The 16,094-nt window shown below is 38.7% G+C and overlaps 1 protein-coding gene across 8 annotated transcripts in view; it reads left to right on the top strand.

The window, feature by feature from the left end:
- Nucleotides 1-7,493: 7,493 nt before the first annotated feature.
- Nucleotides 7,494-16,094, top strand: part of THOC2 (THO complex subunit 2) — a 147,102-nt gene continuing 138,501 nt past the window's right edge. For all 8 annotated transcript variants that reach the window (XR_013169547.1, XR_013169548.1, XM_077146477.1 and 5 more), the window contains exon 1: nt 7,494-7,607. Coding sequence is in view for 6 of the 8 variants with exons in the window: in XM_077146477.1 (XP_077002592.1) it covers nt 7,537-7,607 (71 nt within the window). In the remaining 2 variants the exon portion in view is untranslated. The remainder of the gene's footprint in view (nt 7,608-16,094) is intronic.

Raw genomic sequence — 16,094 nt, forward strand, 5'->3', positions numbered from 1 at the left:
TCAGTGCTCTTGCTTTAGGTTTAAGGTCCATAAAACTGCCTCCAATTTTAAGTTTCATAAGATAGTTTCATAAGATATCTCCCTACATTTTCCTCTAACTGTTTTATGGTCTTAGACCTAATGTTTAGATCTTTGATCCATTTTGAGTTAACTTTTGTATAGGGTGTGAGATACGGGTCTTCTTTCATTCTTTTGCATATGGATATCCAGTTCTCTAGGCACCATTTATTGAAGAGACTGTTCTGTCCCAGGTGAGTTGGCTTGACTGCCTTATCAAAGATCAAATGTCCATAGATGAGAGGGTCTATATCTGAGCACTCTATTCGATTCCATTGGTCGATATATCTATCTTTATGCCAATACCATGCTGTTTTGACCACTGTGGCTTCATAATATGCCTTAAAGTCCGGCATCGCTAGACCTCCAGCGTTGTTTTTTTTCCTCAAGATGTTTTTAGCAATTCGGGGCACCCTGCCCTTCCAGATAAATTTGCTTATTGGTTTTTCTATTTCTGAAAAATAAGTTGTTGGGATTTTGATTGGTATTGCATTGAATCTGTAAATCAATTTAGGTAGGATTGACATCTTAACTATATTTAGTCTTCCAATCCATGAACACGGTATGCCCTTCCATCTATTTAGGTCTTCTGTGATTTCTTTTAACAATTTTTTGTAGCTTTCTTTATATAGGTTTTTTGTCTCTTTAGTTAAATTTATTCCTAGGTATTTTATTCTTTTAGTTGCAATTGTAAATGGGATTCGTTTCTTGATTTCCCCCTCAGCTTGTTCATTACTAGTGTATAGAAATGCTACAGATTTTTGAATGTTGATCTTGTAACCTGCTACTTTGCTGTACTCATTAGCTCTAGTAGTTTTGTTGTGGATTTTTCCGGGTTTTTGACGTATAGTATCATATTGTCTGCAAACAGTGATAGTTTTACTTCTTCCTTTCCAATTTTGATCCCTTGTATTTCTTTTTCTTGTTTAATTGTTCTGGCTAGAACCTCCAACACAATGTTGAATAATAGTGGTGATAGTGGACATCCTTGTCTTGTTCCTGATCTTAGGGGAAAGTTTTCAATATTTCCCCATTGAGGATGATATTAGCTGTGGGTTTTTCATATATTCCCTCTATCATTTTAAGGAAGTTCCCTTGTATTCCTATCCTTTGAAGTGTTTTCAACAGGAAAGGATGTTGAATCTTGTCAAATACCTTCTCTGCATCAATTGAGATGATCATGTGATTTTTCTGCTTTGATTTGTTGATATGGTGTATTACATTAATTGATTTTCTTATGTTGAACCATCCTTGCATACCTGGGATGAATCCTACTTGGTCATGATGTATAATTCTTTTAATGTGTTGTTGGATATGATTTGCTAGAATTTTATTGAGGATTTTTGCATCTATATTCATTAGAGAGATTGGTCTGTAGTTTTCTTTTTTTGTAATATCTTTGCCTGGTTTTGGTATGAGGGTGATGTTGGCTTCATAGAATGAATTAGGTAGTTTTCCCTCCACTTCGATTTTTTTGAAGAGTTTGAGGAGAGTTGGTACTAATTCTTTCTGGAATGTTTGATAGAATTCACATGTGAAGCCGTCTGGTCCTGGACTTTTCTTTTTAGGAAGCTTTTGAATGACTGATTCAATTTCTTTAGTTGTGATTGGTTTGTTGAGGTCCTCTATTTCTTCTTGAGTCAAAGTTGATTTTTCATGGATTTCTAGGAACTTGTCCATTTCATCTACATTGTTATATTTATTAGCATAAAGTTGTTCATAGTATCCTGTTAGTACCTCCTTTATTTCTGTGAGGTCAATAGTTATGTCTCCTCTTCCATTTCTGATCTTATTTATTTGTGTCCTCTCTCTTCTTCTTTTTGTCAATCTTGCTAAGGGCCCATCAATCTTATTGATTTTCTCATAGAACCAACTTCTGGTCTTATTGATTTTCTCTATTGTTTTCAATTTCATTTATTTCTGCTCTAATCTTTGTTATTTCTTTCCTTTTGCTTACTTTGGGATTAGTTTGCTGTTCTTTCTCCAGTTCTTCCAAGTGGACAGTTAATTCCTGCATTTTTGCCTTTTCTTCTTTTCTGATATAGGCATTTAGGGCAATAAATTTCCCTCTTAGCACTGCCTTTGCTGCGTCCCATAAGTTTTGATATGCTGTGTTTTCATTTTCATTCGCCTTGAGGTATTTGCTAATTTCTCTAGCAATTTCTTCTTTGACCCAGTCGTTGTTTAAGAGTATGTTGTTGAGCCTCCATGTATTTGTGAATTTTCTGGCACTCTGCCTATTACTGATTTCCAACTTCATTCCTTTATGATCCGAGAAGGTGTTGTGTATGATTTCAGTCTTTTTAAATTTGTTAAGACTTGCTTTGTGACCCAGCATATACCATGCTCTTTTGAACAGTAGCTTTATAATAAATTTTAAAGTCAGGAAGTGTTAGTCCTCCCAGTTTGCCCTCCTTTCTTTCTAGGATATCTTTAGCAATTTGAAGTCCTTTCCCTTCCAAATAAATTTGATAACTAGCTTTTTCAAGTCTTTAAATTAGGTTGTTAGAATTTTAATTGGTATGGCGTTGAATCTTTAGATCAATTTAGGTAAAATTACATCTTAACTGCATTTATCTTTCCCATCCATGAGCCAGCTAACTCAGAATAGACAGAGATTATGTCCTGAGGGAGCTGGCTTAGAGTCCCTAGATCCCTAGATGGGACAGTGAAAGTGATCAAGAGATTGTTCCCAGAGGGGAGAAAAGGAGAGAGTTGGGGAAGTCTTGGAGAACTAAGGAGAAAGAGAGAAACAGGGGGCTTGATTCAGCTCCCATTGGACTCCTGCAAGACATGGGGAGAAGTCCCACCTAGTCTCAAGGGAATTTTCAGCTGCTACTCTGAGTGTCCTTGGATGTGCATAATGTAGAGACAGACTCCTACTGCCTCCAAAGAGGAAGCTGGAGAACTCAGAGAAGACCGAGATTATGTCCTGGGGGAGTTGGGTCAGAGTCCCCAGATTTCTAGATATACAGAGTTGCATGAGGACATAGGAGAGGATAACAATGAAGCAAGCAAGAACGAAGGTGAAAACACATGGCCAAGCCTTCTGGTCAATAGCCATGACTCACTAGTCTAGATGGTCAGAGAGGAGAAGTGTTTCCTGGCTGGCTTGCCCAAAGATCTTGCCGGTGTTGAATTCATAGGTTCTTGGGTGTGCCAAAAGAAAGAATTTTAGGGGCACAGCACAGATCTAGCAAGCAGGTAGAAAATTTAAGTACACATGCAAGAAGGCATGTGGGTGTTCTTGCAAGAAAAGAGGCCAGAGGCCAGGGCAGGTCTTAACAAAACCAAGAACATATCCTCTCTATCACCAACCCTACTAGCAGACAACCTACTGCCTATGCATAGGGCTCGATTCAGATCCCCTTACCAGTTCTCTGTGCGCAACTCCTAGTCTGTATGATTTTATTTTAAAGGCTATCAACTTCAACCTTTTTCAGTGGACTGTCCTTAAGTTACTAGAGCCACTTCTTGCCATAAATGTGTGGACACCTGGAAGTGCCTAGGAGTTTATGTTTCTCCCGCAGTAGTCTGTATTCACTGACAGACAGGTGCAAGAGTATGAAAGCCTAACTTTCTTGCTCAAGCTAGACAAATTTTGAGTAATTTATGCTTCAGTTTTCTTCGTGGGATTAGGCAGAGCTTGTAACTTCATTTACAAGCATACCCTTGCTTGGCTTCATCACTTCCCTATACTGTTTTCCCCAGTTCCTTACCTGTCTTTTCTACTGGAAGCATGCAAGTCCTCATTTCAGGGTCTGCTTCTGTGGAACCAGACCTAAGATAGGGCTTAGCACACCATCAGACTGTCCCTTATCCAATCAAGGGCCTAAGCACAGAATCTAACCAACAATCTGGGCATAGTACACATAGAGAAAGGCCATATTTAACTATGGTTCATATACCACTGCCTAGCATCCCACTAGATGGGCCTGCTATGATCATGCAAATAATAATAGCTAATATTTATTGAGCTTTAACTGTGTGCTGGGGGCTCTTCTAAGGATGCATTACCACATATTATCTCATTTATTCTCACAACAGCCCTATGGAAAAGGTACAGTTAAAGGGGAACTATCCTTCCCCACTTCTGATGTTTCCTTTTCAGTAGGGTTGTGATCCCTGCTCCCTTCACTCTCTGCCTCCCTTCACTTCTGCCTCCCTTCGCTCTCTGCCTCCTTAATTTCTCCACTCTTACTTCTACTTCCCTCCTTCAGGAAGTGTGACTTACTTCATGGGTCCTCATGGAAGAAGAGACTGGGTATGTGTAGCCTGGCACCTACCTTTGTATTTCATCTTGGGAAGAGAGCAGATGTTGGTTTAGAACTTGGGCAAGTAAGACGAGTGTGAGTCATTGGGTGACTCCAATCTCAACAGATACTATTAACTTCATTTGACAAAGGATAAAACCAAGCATAGAGAAGTTAATAAGTAACAGAACCTGGGTTCAAACCCAGACAATGCAGAGTTAAGAACGTGGGCTCTGGAATGCTTGGGTTTGAAGTGGGAGAAAATAGGAAAATCAATTGGAAAGGAGAACACCAATGAAAAGCTAAGAGGAGGCAATGAGAGTCCTTATAAATGAGGTGTTGTTCTTACCTAGCCAACAGGTAGTACTAACACATCCCAGTTACCAAACTGGTCATTTCTGCCCCGTGACTTTGACAAGCTGCTACTTCTGGATTACCCCCTCTGATGCCCCCCCCACCTCCTCTTTGGAATTCCAGTTTGAACTTGAAGACCTATCTCTAGCACATGACACAAATAATGAAAGGGCATTTTTCTCTACAGAGGGGCAGTTCAGCCAGAATGGAACCAAGTAGATTGGTTTGGAATAAACAGCCTTAGCATAAAATGCAGAAGTTATCAAGTAGCTTATTCAAAGAACTTTTCTTCATTTGGGATCTTGGAAAACCTTTTGCGTTCATTCTTCTATCATTTTAATTGTTTTTTCTTGTTTTGCTTTTATACGCCTCCTTCTTGGTCCCATTATCTGTTTTCACTGAGATGATGAATAACAAGATTGCTTAGCCTTACAATTACCTAAAACTAACCTATGACTCCATGCATTAGACTGTCAACATTGAGATTACCCAATCCCGAGTCAGCACCCCAGATCTTAGTCCCTGCCTAGTACACTGCTACTTATGAGCCAGTGAGATCACCAGAGAACAGTACTCCCAGCTGTTGAGACAATACCAGGTACTGACAACAAAGAATAGCCAAACCAAAAACAAGAATGCAAAAGACATGATAGTTTTGCAATGTTATAGAGCAAAAAGCCAATTAGCTCTGAGGAATTTCTAATGGAATCATGATGCTATGTAAAAATAGTTCTGCAGTTTCTGGGAGAAGGGAAAACCAAGGCTGGGATGTTTAAAAAGCTTCCAAGGGTATCATTGCACTCAGATCATAGCACATTCCTGGTATACCGAGAAGTATGCATACTGCACTGTTCAGTAGTAAGAAGGAGAAATCATTGTGATACAGTAGCAAGGGAGGCTACAATAGAACAGAAAACTGTAGCTCAGTGAATCTCAACAGCAGTTGATTTCGCCTTCCAGGAGAGATTTGACTATGTCTGGAGACACTGTTGTGGTAACAACTGGTGCTGGTGGCAGCAGGTGTGTTTGTGCATGTGTGTATGTGTGTGCACGAACTACTGAATCTTGGGATAGAGGCCAGGGATACTGTTAAACAGCCTACAATGCACAGGATACCTTCACCTCCTTCCACGCAAAGAATTATCTGTCCCATAATGTCATTAGTGCCCCATTTGAGAAACTCTGCTGTAAATCATACAGTGAATTATACATAAAGAGTAAAAGTGTTCATTTTATCACAGAACTTACACTGTAATGATTTAAAAATTTCCTACAGAGGGTGATGGTACATGTGGGTTCACTATACCATTCCGTTTACTTTGTATGTATTTCAAAATTTCAATGATAATGAAAAGTGAAAAGATCAGAGGGCACTCGTATCTCTGACACTCATAGAAATGGCAATTGTTTTTATGAGCAAATGTCACTGAAACAGAATGGTGTATATTTTCCAGTGGATGGCTTTAAAATTTCAAAGCCAGACAAGATATTGTGACACTAGGTATTGCTGGTGAAAACAATGATTCAACATGTTAGCATTTTCCCAGAACCCATTCTGAAATCAACCTATCCTCTGAACAGTTTTTCAATGCAAACAAACCTGGTCCATTTGGCAAAACTTGCCAAATTTAGAAGACACTAGTTCTAAAGTTCTTTCAGTAACAAAGATACTAGTTCTAAAGTCCTTTCAGTAATATATGTGTGTAGGATTCCTTCTTTTGGTTTGTCTCTAATTTCTAAATTTTCTGCTAAACTGTTTTTTAACTTTTTATTGTAAAATAAACACATTTTTAAAACCTTTTTATTTGGAAATAAATAGGCAATTACATAAATTTACATAATGGATATAATTATTAATATATAATATTTTATCTTAGATTTTTAATCTTAAAATTTCGACTTTAAATTTTAATGATTATATAAACCATTATAATTTATATTAGTCTTTTTCTTTGACAGTTCTCAAGAGTGCAAGTCAGTTACTTTGTAAACTTTCCTTCAATTTGGACTTTTCAGATGTTTTTCTTCCTGATTAAGAGTCATATTATGCAAATTGCTGGCCTGAACACTGCAAAATTAACTAGTGTTTTTGCTAGCAGCTCATCAGGAGACACATGATGTAGTTTTGTCTCATTTCTGGGGATGCTTTCATCATATGATTAGGAAGTGTCCGCAATGTTTTCCCACTGAAAAGTTTCTGTTTCGCCCTTTGAAGTAATAAGTATCTTGGATTATGTAATGTAAATAATTTGTTTCTCATCCTACTTGCGCCCCCTAGTTTTGTCTAAGGTACAAATGATAGCAGTAAACAGGATGTCAGAACTCAAAGCCTACTGTGCTTCCCAGGGCCGATTCTCTTTTCTACACTAGATTGTAACTTTTATATTAGCATGTCTGGCACATAGCAAATGCCTCCCCAATTAGTTTGTTTCTTTTATCCCAGCAGGGGTATGGTAATTCATCTGCTTGTATGTCTGTCTATGTCACAAACTGTGAGCTCCTTGAGGGTAGGCATCATGGCTTAATTCTCTGTCCCCAGTGTCTAGCAAATATTAGTGAATTACTGGTCAGTTGTAGCTATTCCAGAAGAGAAGGGCTACGAGTCGACTGGGGGATGGCATTTTTCTGATCTAAACGGAAGCGACTGCAAGGGTTGCGAAGAGCGCAGCCGGCGTGAGCACTTTGCAAAGAGGCCCACTGGGTTCGGCCATTTGGTTAGCGGCCGGGACGGTTACTGCCGGGTGGGGAGAAAGGTGGGGCGGGAAATAGAAAACCTAAGTCCCAGCTTCCGGCATTCCTCGTGGGCGGTACTCCCCTTTGACCCGTCGCGCGCGTGCTACACATCCGGGCCTCCGCTATTAGCGAAGGGAAGATGGCGACGGCAACTGTGGTCGTTCCCGCAGAGTGGATAAAGAACTGGGAGAAATCAGGGAGAGGCGAATTGTGAGTGTCCGGGTTGGAGGCGAGTGCTTGGTCGGGCCGGGTTCAGGCAGCAGCCTTGCTCTCTTCTGCGGCAGTTGGGGAGGAAGATGCGCCCCCTCCCCCACCCGGGCGGCGGGTGTGGATGGTTAACTAGGAGTTTCGAACTCGGGGAGGAGAGGTGCTCTCAACCGCCGCCGACCTCCTTCTTTCCCTGGCCTCCACGAAATCCCCGCTTCTCGCTGTAGGCTGGCTTCCTTTGGCCTCTTCGCAGGACTCCATTTCGCCCCTGCGGGTCCCGGCGCTCCTGCCCGGTCTTTTTTTGTCCCCCTCTTTGCCTGAGCTCACTTGGCTCCTTTCTCTTTACCGGGGGTGGGGTGCTGGGGTTCAGACTTTTCAGCTCTTTCTGTCCCATTTCTTCACTCTGCCTCCGTTCGACTCCGCAGTTTGGAGCCCGGAGCCTCCTCTGCCCGAAGTCCGAGGAGGGCGAAACGTCCCGGACTCCCTCCCCTCTTCTCCGTTCGCCGCCGCGAAACCCCAGGCTTCGCGAAGAGCCCTGCTTGGCACTTCTCGTCCTCCCGGGGAGCGGTCTCCCGGACTGTCCCGGCCTCCCGTGGCCCTGGACTGCCGCTTTCCTTGAAGACCTACTGACATTTCTTTGCTCCGTCTTTTCACCTTAGAGCCTTTTCGGGTTGGATTCAACTTTCGTCATTAAACGTTTCTTAAACCCCATTTTGTCCTGGGACTGCAATTAATTTTGGCAACTCTCTACACTTCTCCAGTACCTAGGATATCGCTTTTCCTTGAGTCATAAAACTTAATTCTCCCCCCAGTAAGACGGAAAACAAAAATTGACTATACCCATTGCGTCCTCACCCACATTTTCAGCTCGCGCTTTCTCCCTTTCTCCCCGTCTCTCTCTTTCTTGCTCGCTCTCTCGGAAAGAAAAATAGTTTAAACAGCAAAACAAACCTCAGATTTAAAGAAAAATAACTTCGTTTTAATTTCCTTCACTGAATCTCTTAAAAGGTATACCTCAATCCCGTGTGGAATTAACTTGTTAGCCATTTTTGTTGTGGTTGTCTCCACCCTCTTCCATTAGCCAGTTTACCGTTGCTGGTCAAAAGATAAGAATCTTTGGAACTTTATTTCTTGGAACGAAACGCGAGGAACACGTTGCTCGATCTTACGCGCTAATATTGCCAGCCTGTATACTACCCCCCCCCCCCCCCCCCCCCCGCACTGCTTTGCGGAGTCTTAACAGCATGAGCTTTAGAAATGGATTTCCTGAGTAAGCAGCCTTTGTAACTTAACTAGCTGAGTGACCTTGGGTAAGTTCCTTAACCACTTTTAAGTTTCTTCTTGAGTAAATTGGGAGTTACAGTACCCTACTCAAAGGATTGTTGTGAAGACTGAATAATGCCTGTAAAACCCTTAGCATATAGTAAGTGTTAATGTGATGGGTCTTAACAGTTAATATATTGTTGCAACCTATAGATACTTAAACTTCTACAGATAGCTTTTGCACTTAGTCTGTACCACGCAGGTCTCTGACTTTTTCATGTGTAGTTACTCCAGTCTAATGAATGAGAGGTCTTTGAAGTATAGGGACTATCTCTCATATTTGATGCTCCCCTAGCCTCTTCAGCTCATGCTTAGAGCACTTACTGCTGTTATTAATGATAGAGAAATCCATTTGCTAAACATTTGTTTTTAACTGTTAGGGACATTTTCCAAATCCTTGTGCAGGTCAGTCAACAAAAACCAAATCATCATCTTCACCTATATTAAATTAGAATAAGCCAAAAGACTGATAAATCGTTTCAGTATTTTTTTCTTCTTTTACTTTTAAGCCAACTCTGTTGTTTAGGGGCTCTCTGTACATAACTCAGCCTCCTCCTTCCTGCTGCTCTTTTTGACAGTTTTATTATTGTTCCCACTTTAGAATGAAGGGCATTAGGGCTAGAACATGAAATTAAGAACCTTCTGCTTGGCTTCTCACTGGCAGTGATTGAGGAAAAACAAAGTGATGTAGGAGGTCAAAATATTTAGTCAAAATGCAATTTTGGATTCACTTTATGTATATTTACGTGATCCATGCTAGAGTTGCTTAAAAATTGTTATTAGGACTTACATGTATATAGTTATTGTATGACTTTTGGAAAGTGATTTGAATTAATAGTACGTGCAAATCAGTATGGTCTAAAGAGCATTGAAAGTTCTTGGTTGTGTAACGTAGTGAAAGAGTTTTTTTTTTAACTTTTATTAATTAAAAAATTAACAAACAAAACATTTAGATATCATTCCATTCTACATATATAATCAGTAATTCTTAATATCATCACATAGTTGCATAGTCATCATTTCTTAGTACATTTGCATCGATTTATAAAAAGAAATAAAAAGACAACAGAAAAAGAAATAAAATGATAATAGAGAAAAAAAGACTATACATACCATACCCCTTACCCCTCGCTTTCATTTACCACTAGCATTTCAAACTGAATTTATTTTAACATTTGTTCCCCCTATTATTTATTTTTATTCCATATGTTCTACTCTTATGCTGATATAGTAGCTAAAAGGAGCATCAGACACAAGGTTTTCACATTCACAGAGTCTCATTGTGAAAGCTGTATCATTGTTCAATCATCATCAAGAAACATGGCTACTGGAACACAGCACTACATTTTCAGGCAATTCCCTGCAGCCTCTCCACTACATCTTGAACAACAAGGTGATATCTACTTAATGCGTAACAATAACCTCCAGGATAACCTCTCCACTCTGTTTGAAATCTCTCAGCCATTGACACTTTGTCTCATTTTACTCTTCCCCCTTTTTTGGTCAAGAAGTTTCTCTCAATTCCTTGATGTTAATTCTCAGCTCATTCTAGGGTTTTTCTCAGTCCCTTGATGCTGAGTCTCAGCTCATTCCAGGATCTCTGTCCCACGTTGCCAGGAAGGTCCACACCCCTGGGAGTCATGTCCCACGCAGACAGGGGGAGGGTGGTGAGACTGCTCGTCATGTTGGCTGGAGAGAAGGGCCACATCTGAGCAACAAAAGAGGCTCTCTTGGGGGTGACTCTTAGGCCTAAATTTTAAGTAGACTTGACCTATCCTTTGTGGGGTTAAGTTTCATGTGAACAAACCCCAAAACTGTGGGCTCAGCCTATAGCTTTGGTTGTCCACACTGCTTGTGAGAATATCAAGAATTCAACTTGGGGAAGTTGAATTTCTCCCCACTCTCACCATTCCCTGAAGGGGGCTTGCAAATACTTTTCCAGTCACTGATCAAATCGTTCTGGGATTCATCAGGGGATCACTCTGGACAAACCAACAAAATCTCATGTGCTACCTGAGATTCCAAGTACTTACGACATTCAATCAAACTATCTACATGAGTTGAAATATTAGAGTTTTAACATTTGATCCTCTAGCATTTAGTCTTATTTGACCTCTTCTCTTTATAAAAACTTTGTTATGTATAACTCACCCTTGGGAGGTTTTGTCATCTTGCTGAAGATGTATGTTAGTATTTTCATTTCACTAGACAGAATAAATGGTGTAAATATGTTACAAAAAAATCCATTCCTTTGTCTGAAAACTACCTCTTAAATATAAAATAGCAAGTGGAAGTGTTAAAAATGAAGGTTGTGTGTCACCAAAGTATTAGTGAATCCAGTTCTAGATTAATATTTAGCATTGTATCTTGGGTGGATTTTCCCTTTTAAGGAGATGAATTAGCAAATGAACTTTAACTTGACTAAAAGTTACCTTTAAAAAATGTGTGATGTAGATCATGAGATTGTTAGTTTTTGTCTGTCACTTCTTACCAGCATAAATCTGTATTCTAGGGGTTGAAGTTAACTTCAGCATTGGTGTTAAAAGCAGCACACAAAATGTATAGGGCATTTTATAACTTTCAAAGAGGGCAAATTCTAATTGTGCCCTCATGAAAAGTAACTATTAGATGGGAGGTCTTGGCTTTGAAAAATAAGTTTTGTTAGATATTTTGCCTATCCACATAGCCTACCACATATAGCTAACTTATTTTTTCAGAGATACCAGTTGTGTTTTTTTTTTTTATTAATTAACGGAAAAAAAGAAATTAACCCAACATTTAGAAATCATACCATTCTACATATGCAATCAGTAATTAACATCATCACATAGATGCATGATCATCGTTTCTTAGTACATTTGCATCGTTTTAGAAGAACTAGCAACACAACCGAAAAAGATATAGAATGTTAATATAGAGAAAAAAATAAAAGTAATAATAGTAAAAACAAAACAAAACAAAACAAAACAAAAAACCTATAGCTCGGATGCAGCTTCATTCACTGTTTTAACATGATTACTTTACAATTAGGTATTATTGTGCTGTCCATTTTTGAGTTTTTATATCTAGTCCTGTTGCACAGTCTGTATCCCATCAGCTCCAATTACCCATTATCTTACCCTGTTTCTAATTCCTGCTGGACTCTGTTACCAATGACATAGTCCAAGTTTATTCTCAAATGTCGATTCACATCATTGGGACCATACAGTATTTGTTTTTTAGCTTTTGGCTAGACTCACTCAGCATAATGTTCTCTAGGTCCATCCATGTTATTACATGCTTCATAAGTTTATCCTGTCTTAAAGCTGCATAATATTCCATCGTATGTATATACCACAGTTTGTTTAGCCACTCGTCTGTTGATGGACATTTTGTCTGTTTCCATCTCTTTGCAATTGTAAATAATGCTGCTATAAACATTGGTGTGCAAATGTCCGTTTGAGTTTTTGCCCTTAATTCCTTTGAGTAGATTTCCAGCAATGGTATTGCTGGGTCGTATGGCAATTCTATATTCAACTTTTTGAGGAACCGCCAAACTGCCTTCCACAGTGGTTGCACCCTTTGACATTCCCACCAACAGTGGATAAGTGTGCCTCTTTCACCGCATCCTCTCCAGCACTTGTCATTTTCTGTTTTGTTGATAATGGCCATTCTGGTGGGTGTGAGATGATATCTCATTGTGGTTTTGATTTGCATTTCTCTAATGGCCAGGGACATTGAGCATCTCTTCATGTGCCATTTGGCCATTTGTATTTCCTCTTCTGAGAGGTGTCTATTCAAGTCTTTTTCCCATTTTGTAATTGGGTTGGCTGTCTTTTTGTTGTTGAGTTGAGCAATCTCTTTATAAATTCTGGATACTAGACCTTTATCTGATATGTCATTTCCAAATATTGTCTCCCATTGTGTAGGCTGTCTTTCTACTTTCTTGATGAAGTTCTTTGATGCACAAAAGTGTTTAATTTTGAGGAGTTCCCATTTATTTATTTCCTTCTTCAGTGTTCTTGCTTTAGGTTTAAGGTCCATAAAACCGCCTCCAATTGTAAGATTCATAAGATATCTCCCTACATTTTCCTCTAACTGTTTTATGGTCTTAGACCTAATGTTTAGATCTTTGATCCATTTTGAGTTAACTTTTGTGTAGGGTGTGAGATATGGGTCTTCTTTCATTCTTTTGCATATGGATATCCAGTTCTCTAGGCACCATTTATTGAAGAGACTGTTCTGTCCCAGGTGAGTTGGCTTGACTGCCTTATCAAAGATCAAATGTCCATAGATGAGAGGGTCTATATCTGAGCACTCTATTCAATTCCATTGGTCGATAGATCTATCTTTATGCCAATACCATGCTGTTTTGACCACTGTGGCTTCATAATATGCCTTAAAGTCAGGCAGTGCAAGACCTCCAGCTTCGTTTTTTTTCCTCAAGATGTTTTTAGCAATTCGGGGCACCCTGCCCTTCCAGATAAATTTGCTTATTGGTTTTTCTATTTCTGAAAAATAAGTTGTTGGGATTTTGATTGGTATTGCATTGAATCTGTAAATCAATTTAGGTAGGATTGACATCTTAACTATATTTAGTCTTCCAATCCATGAACATGGTATGCCCTTCCATCTATTTAAGCCTTCTGTGATTTCTTTTAGCAGTTTTTTGTAGTTTTCTTTATATAGGTTTTTTGTCTCTTTAGTTAAATTTATTCTGAGGTATTTTACTCTTTTAGTGGCAATTGTAAATGGGATTCGTTTCTTGATTTCCCCCTCAGCTTGTTCATTGCTAGTGTATAGAAATGCTACAGATTTTTGAATGTTAATCTTGTAACCTGCTACTTTGCTGTACTCATTTATTAGCTCTAGTAGTTTTGTTGTGGATTTTTCCGGGTTTTTGACGTATAGTATCATATTGTCTGCAAACAGTGATAGTTTTACTTCTTCCTTTCCAATTTTGATGCCTTGGATTTCTTTTTCTTGTCTAATTGCTCTGGCTAGAACCTCCAACACAATGTTGAATAATAGTGGTGATAGTGGACATCCTTGTCTTGTTCCTGATCTTAGGGGGAAAGTTTTCAATTTTTCCCCATTGAGGATGATATTAGCTATGGGTTTTTCATATATTCCCTCTATCATTTTAAGGAAGTTCCCTTGTATTCCTATCTTTTGAAGTGTTTTCAACAGGAAAGGATCTTGAATCTTGTCAAATGCCTTCTCTGCATCAGTTGAGATGATCATGTGATTTTTCTGCTTTGATTTGTTGATATGGTGTTTTACATTAATTGATTTTCTTATGTTGAACCATCCTTGCATACCTGGGATGAATCCTTCTTGGTCATGATGTATAATTCTTTTAATATGTGGTTGGATATGATTTGCTAGAATTTTATTGAGGATTTTTGCATCTATATTCATTAGAGAGATTGGCCTGTAGTTTTCTTTTTTTGTAATATCTTTGCCTGGTTTTGGTATGAGGGTGATGTTGGCTTCATAGAATGAATTAGGTAGTTTTCCCTCCACTTCGATTTTTTTGAAGAGTTTGAGGAGAGTTGGTACTAATTCTTTCTGGAATGTGTGATAGAATTCACATGTGAAGCCGTCTGGTCCTGGACTTTTCTTTTTAGGAAGCTTTTGATTGACTAATTCAATTTCTTTACTTGTGATTGGTTTGTTGAGGTCATCTATGTCTTCTTGAGTCAAAGTTGGTTGTTCATGTCTTTCCAGGAACCCGTCCATTTCATCTAAATTGTTGTATTTATTAGCATAAAGTTGTTCATAGTATCCTGTTATTACCTCCTTTATTTCTATGAGGTCAGTAGTTATGTCTCCTCTTCCTGATCTTATTTATTTGCATCCTCTCTCTTCTTTTTGTCAATCTTGCTAAGGGCCCATCAATCTTATTGATATTCTTATAGAACCAACTTCTGGTCTTATTGATTTTCTCTATTGTTTTCAATTTCATTTATTTCTGCTCTAATCTTTGTTATTTCTTTCCTTTTGCTTGCTTTGGGATTAGTTTGCTGTTCTTTCTCCAGTTCTTCCAAGTGGACAGTTAATTCCTGCACTTTTGCCTTTTCTTCTTTTCTGATATAGGCATTTAGGGCAATAAATTTCCCTCTTAGCACTGCCTTTGCTGCGTCCCATAAGTTTTGATATGTTGTGTTTTCATTTTCATTCGCCTTGAGGTATTTGCTAATTTCTCTAGCAGTTTCTTCTTTGACCCAGTTGTTGTTTAAGAGTGTGTTGTTGAGCCTCCACGTATTTGTGAATTTTCTGGCACTCCACCTATTATTGATTTCCAACTTCATTCCTTTATGATCCAAGAAAGTGTTGTGTATGATTTCAATCTTTTTAAATTTGTTAAGACTTGCTTTATGACCCAGCATATGGTCTATCTTCGAGAATGATCCATGAGCACTTGAGAAAAAGTTGTATTCTGCTGATGTGGGATGTAATGTCCTGTAAATGTCTGTTAAGTCTAGCTCATTTATAGTAATATTCAGATTCTCTATTTCTTTATTGATCCTCTGTCTAGATGTTCTGTCCATTGATGAGAGTGGTGAATTGAAGTCTCCAATTATTATGGTATATGAGTCTATTTCCCTTTTCAGTGTTTGCAGTGTACTCCTCATGTATTTTGGGGCATTCTGGTTCGGTGCGTACATATTTATGATTGTTATGTCTTCTTGTTTAATTGTTACTTTTATTAGTATGTAGTGTCCTTCTTTGTCTCTTTTAACTGTTTTACATTTGAAGTCTAATTTGTTGGATATTAGTATAGCCACTCCTGCTCTTTTCTGGTTGTTATTTGCATGAAATATCTTTTCCCAACCTTTCACTTTCAACCTATGTTTATCTTTGGGTCTAAGATGTGTTTCCTGTAGACAGCATATAGAAGGATCCTGTTTTTTAATCCATTCTGCCAATCTATGTCTTTTGATTGGGGAATTCAGTCCATTAACATTTAGTGTTATTACTGTTTGGATAATATTTTCCTCTACCATTTTGCCTTTTGTGTTATATATATCATATCTGATTTTCCTTCTTTCTACACTCTTCTCCATACTTCTCTCTTCCTTCTTTTTGTATCTGACTCTAGTGCTCCCTTTAGTATTTCTTGCAGAGCTGGTCTCTTGGTCACAAATTCTCTCAGTGACTTTTTGTCTGAAAATGTTTTAATTT

The sequence above is a fragment of the Tamandua tetradactyla genome, chromosome X (genome assembly GCF_023851605.1).
Source record: "Tamandua tetradactyla isolate mTamTet1 chromosome X, mTamTet1.pri, whole genome shotgun sequence".
NCBI lineage: Eukaryota > Metazoa > Chordata > Mammalia > Pilosa > Myrmecophagidae > Tamandua > Tamandua tetradactyla.